We start from the raw sequence: 9,754 nt of genomic DNA, 5'->3' as shown, positions 1-9,754 counted from the left end.
TGTTTTAAAAAAAAAAAAAATTTTTCGTTTTTGGGGGGTAATTTTTTTCCCCCCCTCTTTTTTTTTTTTTCCCGGGTTTTTTTTTTTTTTTTTTTTTTTTTGTAGAAGACAAGCTGACAATCAAAATAAAGTTCTGAGGGGCAGAGCCACTGAGAGTGAGAGCTGAGCAGCTCAAGGGAAAAAACCTTGGGACTCTGCTCTTTTGACTGACTCCAAAGCATTGGCTGTTAGATTATTTTGAGCCTGACCCATCACTAGTAGTGTAGTACTATTGTGGTATGGTGTGGTGCTCCATTAGCATAATGTTCAATAGCGTAGCATAGTAAATTTGAAATCATTTTCCTGGTCTTTATCAGGTGATCGGGCTGTTGGATGTTTTCACAGCTGAGATCTCTTTGGATCGGTTTCGAGACTTGTAAGGTCCTTTTCTATTCACTTCTTCCAGAAGTTTTTATTTATTTTTTATGTCCTAATCATAACACTGACCTCCTTACATTCAGCTACCTGGTGATGCCGTTCATGGGCACCGACCTTGGCAAGCTGATGAAGATGGAGAGGTTGTCAGAGGATCGCGTCCAGTTCCTGGTTTATCAGATGCTGAGAGGCCTTAAGGTGGAAATAAATTCTCCAAACATTCTCTGTTTTCTAGGGGAAAAAACAAACAAGAAAATTGTATTTTTCTGAGCACAGCTTATGTTTTTCCTGTATCGTTTTCCTCTGCAGTATATCCACTCTGCAGGGATCATCCACAGGGTGCGTGAACTTTGACCTATTGAACCATAAGCTTTACCAAGTCTGTTTATCTGTTCTTTTATTGAGACAAAACACTGTATTAAAATTCTGTGCTGCATTTCTAAATACCCCAGCATGCCTTGTTGATATTACCTTCCTATGTTTGACATTTAATGAGTACAAATTAAAGAGTAAATACATTCTGTATACTGATCTGTAATAAACATATTATCTAACAGGACCTCAAACCTGGAAATTTGGCCATAAACCCTGATTGTGAGCTAAAGGTAATTCAGTGGTAAGCCACCTTGTCTTGCTTTATTCTCATCTTTATTTTTAAAAATGTAATGCAGTACCTTCCCTCCATTCTGCTGTAGATCCTGGACTTTGGGTTGGCCCGGCAGGCCGATGCAGAGATGACCGGCTACGTTGTGACGCGCTGGTACAGAGCGCCGGAGGTTATCCTTAACTGGATGCACTACACGCAGACTGGTGATGATGATAATAAAAAACAAAAGGAACCTGATGGAGTAAATGAATCATTTTGCAGCAATGCTTTTGCTCTGCGTTGCAGTGGATATTTGGTCAGCGGGTTGCATCATGGCAGAGATGTTGCTGGGGAAACCTTTGTTCAAGGGAAACGACCGTATCCTTGTCCGGTTGGTTAATTTGACCTGATGTCATTTCAGTTATTTGTTTGAAAATGGTCTTAAAATTTACAAAAGTAAAAGTTTGTTTTTACTGAATCCATACAAGTGCCTGGATGAGATGTAAAAGCCAGCATGTACTCTAAAATCTTATCTGTACTCCGGTAATTATTATTCTAAAGTAATAATTTCATTAACGTATATATAAATCTTTACCTGACACAACTCTACAGCATAACATAGACTGGTATGAAAATACAGATCATAGGTTCATATTTTTGACACTTGGTGTTTATTCGCTCTACATTACAGGTAGCTTGTTTGAACTGACCAACATTTCTACAGTTTGAGAACCAATCACAGGTCATATACTGCTACAATACCACAAGCGGAAACATTAACAAATCATCTTTAAGTAGTTCTGGACTTCCTGTGGTCAGAGTCTTGTGTTTATTGAGAGGTCCTGCCTGCAGGGAGGTTCTTTATTTGCCTACTAAAATTTTGATATGAATGATGATAGAAATTCATTCGAGCAACGATTCTTAACCTTTTCCTTCATCAGACCTGGACCAGTTAAGAGAAATCATGAAGATTACAGGAACTCCGACTCCCGACTTTGTTCTCAAGCTACAGAGTCAAGATGTAAGTTGTCATTACTCAACTGTCTTCAGTTTGAATAGATGTTCTGTCCATTTAGATTCACATTACAGCAGTTCAATAAAACTGGAATAAAACCTTTACCAGGCACACAGTGGCTTGCAAAGCCAATCAGAGCTCTTAAACTTTCACATCATTTGTCACGTTACAACTTCAAATTTGACATGTCTCGTAGATCAGATTTCCACCAGGCTGTGGACCAATACTGATCGAGTATTGATTCATGGCTAGTACTGAAATTTTTTTTACCTGAAGCTCAAATTTGTATTTAATTTGTTCTAGCAAATGTTTGACTGTTGGGCTCCAGTGGTGGAGCTCAGTGCACACTGACAAAAAAAAACTCAAGGAAATGTCTGAGCTCCAACAGTCAAAAAGTTGCTGGATAAACAAATAAATGTTGAGCTTGATCATTGACATTTTCTAGAATGTCTTGGCAATTTCTGAGTTTGAAAAGTTTCAAGTTTGTTATAGCAAAAAAGTCCTCAGAAATATTTGGTTAATGTCAGAAATTTTCTAGAAGAAACATGGAAATTTCTGAGTTTCAAAAGGCCAAAATTTGAGATTAATGTCAAAATTAGATGGATTTATTTTGAAAACCAGAAGCATCGTGACTTGAAGGAAGTTGGTTACACTGTAATTTGTTTAGCAGTACCAGACAAAGGGAGGTTGAATATCGTCACCTTTCTAAGTTAGTAATCTTAAGTCTTTTTTTTTTTTTGCTAAAAGATGATTAAGCAAAAAATCATTTTTGGCAAAACATGACGTAGATCTGTATTTTATGAAGGTGCCGATATAAAGGTTAAAATCACACTGAGACCTTTTCTGTCCTTCACCAGGCCAGAAACTACATCCGGAGTTTACCGAAAGTGCCAAAGAAAGATTTGCACTCCATTTTCTCCAAAGCCAGCTCAAATGGTACGTGAGCATTTCTCTCTGGCTTCATTGCCAAAGTTCTTTTTTTGCCGACTTTGACGCGTGTCTGTGCGCCGCAGCGGTGAGTGTCCTGGAAAAGATGCTCCTCCTGGACCCTGACAGCAGGGCCAGCGCGTCGGAGGCCCTGGAGCTGCCGTTCTTCAGCGAGTTCAGGGACGTGGAGGAGGAGAGCGAGGCGCTGCCGTACGACCAGACCATGGACAACACGGACCTGCCGCTGGAGCAGTGGAAACGTGAGGCGGGACGGGAGGGGGTCACTGTCGTTTCCCCAAAACACCGAACATGTAGCCGCTACCAAGTAGGCGGGGCTTGTCACTCCAAAGCCTGAATGTCTCCTCTTATTGGCTGATAGATGATGAGCGCTAGCAGGATTTGCTCACATTTGTAATGGAAACGCAGTGACTTTTACAGGGCCCGTATGTAGCAAAGGAGGCTCGTGAAAAACCTAAAACCTTAAACCCCGTTTCTTTTTGTACAGGTCATACTTTCACTGAGATCCTGACCTTCCGGCCGCCGCGGGACTCAAAGGAAACATCTCTTTAAGAGCTCACACACCAGCAGACATGAACTTTTACCTACACGCAGAAATATTACTTTTAATCTTATTAATAGTTGTCCAAATTGTTTGTCAATGCTTTTACTGTCAATAAATAGTTCAGATATTCAAAATAATTTACTCCATTTATTTTTGCAAACTGTAGGTGCTTTTTTTTACAGGAAATTGACATTTTCTTTTTTTTTTTTTTTTTACTTTAGGACTTAACAGTTGACAAAAAACAAGCTAAGGAAAGATTTCTGCCAATTTTTTATATTGGTGTAATCCCTACTCGTAAATCTTAACTTTTCTACTATAGCAGTAGAAAATAATCAGAATTATATAATTGTGATTGCTATGTAACCATAATTCTGCTCTGCAGCTCATTGTCTATTTGAAAATTGTCTTTTGCAACAGTGGCAGTTTAGGTTACATAGATGTATGATCTTAACACATAATTAGTTGACGTTTTAGGAAGCAAATTACACATTTGATTTTAGGTGTATTTAATAAACTGATTTAACATGAAGGATTATTTAAATGTTTTGATATATTTAAAAAAAAAACTTATCCTAAAACATGTTTCGTAAATCAATACTTTCTGATTTGTGGCTCATCTCTCTATGTAATTCCTCCATATGAGTTATGAAACATGCTGGGGTCCATTAAGCGCCAGACTGAACTGGAAAGCCGTTTGGAAATTATATCCAAAATGGCATTCCATACTTACGTTTTGGCTCTACCTGCTGGCTGCATCGTGATACTACAGCACTAGGCTAACATCAAATCAGCCATCTGATGTTAGTGTAGTGGTAACACTACACTAACATCAGAACTAACACTGATTATTAATCTGTGTTATTAATAATCCGTGTTATTAATTACACTGTTTATTAATGATGTAATCATTCAGTGTTGAATTGCAGAAATCTGGTGTTTTTGGCAGTTGACTAGATTAATTCTCCTCCTTTGCTCCATCTTGGAAAAATAAATCCAGTGAAACAAGAACACACGTTTCAGAAACACACACCTGTTTTATTTGGTTAAGTGATCAGTTCAGCAAATGTCAGGTTATATTTGGCAGGTTGAAGAAAAAGCATTGCAGACGCTGGAAGCTGGGAACACGTTTGTCCGTCCATCATACTCCGTACTTCTTCTGCAGGTCTGAAACGGTGGGCTGGTCCAGCTGGGCTTGGAGCAGGAAGTCAAACAGCTCCTTCAGCACTGAGAGGAGGGAGGAAACGACACATTTTTAACAATGATCTCACATGAACGAGAAGGCAGAGGATGAAAAGGAGCCCACCTTTCTTGTCCTGCGGCGTCATGAACATGACGGCCATGTCGAAGCGCCTCACACCCGCCAGACAGCCGAGGGTCTCCAAGATGGAGGTTGGAGGTTCATTCCTGCTCCAAACAGGCCAGTCTTAACTGTTTTGCAGAGTGAACGGACAAAAGCAGCTCGGCTCTGATGTTTACGTCTAGACAGCTTACCCTATGAAGAAATCGCGCAGGGTTCTGAGGATCTGGTTGAGCAGGTCCGGCTCCAGAGAGTTCTGGAAGATCTGGCTGTACGCTGAGGGACTGATTTGCTGCCAACAGGGACAAGAATGTTTAGCATCCAAACATGGAAGGGCCAGAAATGACTTCTATCCATTCATCGAGCTTTCTGTTCATGAAGGTTTTTATTTTTTCACAAATGGACTCCTTGGGCTTCCATAGATCAGAGTGATGTTCTGATCTGGTTTGTGTTTATTTAGCAATTTTAATTCAGGTAAACTCCCCAAAAAAGGAATGAGTGCAAACATAATCAGCAAGTTTTTTTAAATATTTGTAAACTTTTTTTCAAGGAAAAAAAAGCCAGAAAAAATGAATAAATTGGATTTGGTATGAAAAAAAGCATTATATATGTATCTGATTTAATACCACATGTGGAAGTGGTTCAAATGGGATTTAATTTTTTTCTATGATTGGAATTGGGCCGTTCAGACAGACATGAAAAAGTCAAACATGAATCACATTCAGGCAAAAAATAAAAATGAAAAATGGATTTGGATCGTGTTTCTGTGTGAATATAATGGAAACGGACAACATCACTCTGCAGTTAACGGTCTTCCAGCTTTTACTAAACAGTGCCCCCTGGAGGCCAGGTGTTAAACTACAAGATTGATTAAGTCCATGTACAGCTCTGTCGCTTCAAATGACATTCGCACAGGATTAAAGAAAACACAAGGGTTGTTTGAATTAATCTGAACTTAATGCACAATGGAAGGCAAATCCAAACGTTCACATAACTTTTGGATTTGGTCTGATTTTTTTTTTATTTTATTTTTTTTATTCTACATCCAAAAGCCTTCAGGAAATAAATGTTTGGCTTAAAAATGAAATAAAGTATGGAGCTGTCGGTGCTGAAGCGAAAGGAGAATGCAGCTCACCCTGAGGTATCTGTAAACCGCCTCCGGCTGCTTGCTGAGCTTCCGGAGGTCCGCCTCCAGCTGGAAGCTGCTGCTGGGAGCAGGAGGAACGTCTGAACTTGGTGCTTCAGCTGCTTCTGTGGATTCCTCCTGAACTGATTGGCTGGCGTCTCTGCTGGCAGAAACTCTGGAGAGCACAGGAGAACAGTTAGGAACGCCACCACAAACCTGGATGTAAAAATGGCAGGAGGAACGGGCCTGCAGGGGGCAGGGCGGCGGTGGCAGCAGCATGGTATGGGAATGCTTTTCTGTTGCAAACACAGGGAAATTGTGCCAGGGCTGATGGGAAAACGGATAAAGTCAGTAAATCAGTTAGAGGATTGCAAATGCAAGCTACACTTTTCAGATTAACAAGATGCTCAACATTTCTCATTTTAATTTTTTAGTGAAGGAGTTCTTATAACATTATTACTTCATTTCTCTAGTATTCTGACTATATTCTGGTAATATTGATGCTTTGTTCTTGCATTATTTCAACTATTGTCATACAGCTTAGTCTCATATCACTACAACTGTATTATTGTAATATTATGACTTTATTCTCATAATCCTAACATTCCATCATAGATTTGCCTTGAATTCAACAGAAGCTGTAACTTCCAAACAAGATGGCGGCCCTGCTGACATCACTCTCACCCATGGAAAGCCAAGCACTGCATTGGTTTAAAATAAAAATCAGGATTTTTCAAAAATTAAATCTTGAGTTAAAAACCAAACGTTGAGTTAATGGATAATATTGTTTTTTGGTCCAGTCCCAGTGGTAACCATGGTTTCCTCCCCTCCTGGCATGTAAAAGTCACCTGTCATGTCTCTGTGTCTGTGTTTCTGCTGCTTCCTCCATTTTGATGATCTTGGCGCTGGGCGATGAAGACAGCGGCGAGTCAGTCTTCCTGTCTACTTCCTGGATTAACGGAGGAAGAGCTTCCTGCCTGGGCAGCGCTAGCTTCCCGCTGATCTCCTGGATGTCGATTCGTCTCAGAGGTTTCTGCAGGCCAGAGGAGAAGCTAACTCAGTGGGTTTTACAAACACCTTTACTCAGACGCAGCTAAAATCGCTGTGGAACCGACGGTTGAGCGCAGATGTTCTGGTTTGTCCACGGGTTGGACCGTCCTCCTCTGGGCGCCATCCTCCGCCTGCAGAGCGCCGCTGCAGTCTGGATCCTGGAGGAGAAAGACTCCAGAGTTCAGGGGTCAGAGTTCAGCAGCTCAGATGGAAAACCCAGCAGTTGTTAGCGTACCGTCTGCAGCTTCTGCAGCTCATTCAGGGCCTGCTTGTTCCCGGGCTCCAGCTGGAGCAACCGCTGGAAATCTGACACACACACGGAAAGTCAAGACAATTACTCAAACATGTGGAGTCTCTGAAGTGATTAACACAACTCATTACTGCCATTAGAACCCATCTGGCACCATGAAGTAGGCTAAAAGACTTCAGAAAAGATGAACACCAAGCCTCGATCTAAAATTCAAAACCCCTGTCATTGGTTCCTCCGGTCATCTATCAGTCCGGAGGAACCATTTGCAAACAAAATGTTCCAATGAACCACTGGGAGCCATTATCCAAAACTGGAGGAAACATGGAGCAGGGGGAGTGTGGAGTGTAAAGTTACACTGTCAAAAATGAACAGCAATAATTTGAGTTTTTAGCAAGTCTAAAAGCAAGAAAGAAAAAATGGAGATTCATTTTTCAAACTCAAATTTTCACCACATCATTCGCTCATTTCTACATGTGACGGTTCAAACTAAATGATTTAATCAGCAAGATAAATGTTTAACTCGAAGCTAAATATTTGCTTGTTAGCTAAATACTTAGTTTGAGGCTTAATATTTAGCTCTAAGCTAAATATTTAGCTAATATGCAAATATTTAGTTTGAAGCTATATATTTAGCATCCTAACTAAATATTTTGCTCATCTAGCTTGCTAACCAATTATTCAGTTTAACTACATAATTAATTAGCAATCTTAATTATGTTGCCAGTTAAGTATTGAATTTACAAACTGTGACACTTATAAACAAATGAAAAAAATTATGAAAATATGACTTTGAAAATTTTGCCTTTCTTTTTTTTCCCCCCCCCCAAGAAAACCAAAAATATTGCTGTTTATTTTGGAGCGTGCAGCTTCACAAACAGCACCACTAAAAAGTGGTGGACCTTCCCAGGAGTGGCCTGCCTGTTTAAATGTGAACGAAAAGGAAAAAAACAAAACATTATTGAAAACAATAAACCCAGCATGTTGCTGCTGGTTGCTGTGGGAGCTCTGCAGCACCTTCCTTGGCCTCCTGCAGTTTCCCCAGGGCCAGTCTGGCTGTGCCGCGGCGGGCGAAGGCCTTGGAGTAAGTGTCATCCAGAGAAATGGCTGCTGTACAGTCCTCCTCTGCTTCTTTATACCTGCAGGAAGACAGATGGAGGACAGATGGAGAGAGTTTGCTAACAATCTCCTGCTATCATTTGTTGGATGGAGTGAAACTGTTGGATGTTTCTACCTGTCCAACTTGAGGAAGGCCATGGCTCTGTTGGCAGGCAGGAGGACGTTCATGCCGTCTGCCTCCATTCCTCTGCTGTAGCATTCTATGGCTGCCTCATACTTCCCTTCTTTGAAGTAAGCGTTTCCCTGAGGAGCAAATGTCACCATTGGGTTTCAGAACAAACTGACACAGAAGAGAGGAGATAAACCAGGACTCACTCTGTCCTTCTGCATCACAGCTTCCTGTTTCCTCTGCTGCTCTTCCAGCTGTCGCTGCTGGTCGGCGGCGGTGGCTTCGGCGGGCTGGACGGCCGGACCCCGGACGTCCACCTGAGCAAGGATCTGAACTGACCAGAACGTGGGTTAGACAGCAGCAGGACAAACTGAACCCTGACCCCCACTGACCCCACCCAACCCTCACCTCCTGGAGTTTCTTCACTTCACTCTGGGCTTCGGCGTTTCCCGGGTCCAGCTGGAGGACCATCTGGTAATCTGTCCAGACACAATCAACAGCCTCAGATCAGGACGGCTCAAACAAAACAGTTTTTAACCCGTTCAGATAAAACCAGGTTTAAACCTGTTCAGATAAAACCAGGTTTAATCTGATTCAGACCTTCCAGAGCCAACTGGTGTTTTTGCAGGGCAAACCGAGCGGCTCCTCTCCTAGCATACGCCTTATAGTAGCTGTCGTCAAGGGCGACGGCCAGGTTGCAGTCCGACTCGGCCACGGCATACCTGGTGAGGCAAAGATTTATCACAACAACCAGAGAAAACTGAAAAGCATCTTCAACTTATCAAAAATATTTATTCATCTTAAACTTTTTCACATTTTACCACAAACGTCAATGTGTTATAATGAGCATATGTTCATAAAATCTCTCTCATGTGTACTTTGGTCTTCATGAAGCTACAGAACAGCTGCATTTATAATGAGATCTGGGTCAGTTAAAGGAGCTGAAAACAAATGTGCACCACACTTTTCAGTTTTTTTTGGTTTGTTTTTAAGGGGCAATATTATGTATTTTCCAGGCACGTAGATCCATTTTATAACACAATTAAGTAACTATTCTAATTTCAGTTGTTATAAAAATGTCATATGTATCAAATGTCTTAAAAGAAATTTGACTTTGTAATTTAACGCCTTGATATTGATCCTCTGTCTCTTTAAAAACTCCTGCTCTTCCTGAAGCTCTGTAACATGATGTAAAGCTCAACAGTCAATTTTACGTAACCAGGGTTACCATTTATCTACTTTGCATCTGTACATATCTACTTTGTACAGTTGTGAAGTAGATAAATGATAATCAATCGATTA

General features: G+C 40.9%; 2 protein-coding genes across 2 annotated transcripts; one reads left to right on the top strand and one right to left on the bottom strand.

Annotated features, from left to right (window-relative positions):
• Window positions 1-335: 335 nt before the first annotated feature.
• Window positions 336-4,023, top strand: LOC106943627 (mitogen-activated protein kinase 12-like). Its single transcript, XM_015026941.1, has 10 exons — window positions 336-415; window positions 501-612; window positions 724-753; window positions 972-1,019; window positions 1,110-1,224; window positions 1,307-1,378; window positions 1,942-2,021; window positions 2,873-2,951; window positions 3,029-3,202; window positions 3,448-4,023. Exons 2-10 carry the CDS (start codon window positions 511-513, stop codon window positions 3,510-3,512), a joined length of 765 nt encoding a protein of 254 aa, XP_014882427.1. The 5' UTR covers window positions 336-415; window positions 501-510; the 3' UTR covers window positions 3,513-4,023.
• Window positions 4,024-4,514: 491 nt separating this feature from the next.
• Window positions 4,515-9,230, bottom strand: LOC106943626 (RNA polymerase II-associated protein 3-like; the record flags this gene model as incomplete). Its single annotated transcript, XM_015026940.1, has 12 exons — window positions 4,515-4,728; window positions 4,808-4,908; window positions 4,996-5,093; window positions 5,937-6,102; window positions 6,776-6,960; window positions 7,043-7,135; window positions 7,213-7,283; window positions 8,242-8,363; window positions 8,459-8,586; window positions 8,659-8,781; window positions 8,861-8,931; window positions 9,053-9,230. Coding segments are annotated over 12 exons (1,422 nt in total), but the record flags the coding sequence as incomplete, so codon positions are not given.
• Between the last annotated feature and the right edge of the window lie 524 nt (window positions 9,231-9,754).

This window comes from Poecilia latipinna, unplaced genomic scaffold (assembly GCF_001443285.1).
Source record: "Poecilia latipinna isolate Pla-1442-1.1 unplaced genomic scaffold, P_latipinna-1.0 Scaffold5580, whole genome shotgun sequence".
NCBI lineage: Eukaryota > Metazoa > Chordata > Actinopteri > Cyprinodontiformes > Poeciliidae > Poecilia > Poecilia latipinna.
The sequence above is the reverse complement of the archived record's forward strand: the minus strand, read 5'-3'. Positions and strand labels throughout refer to the sequence as shown.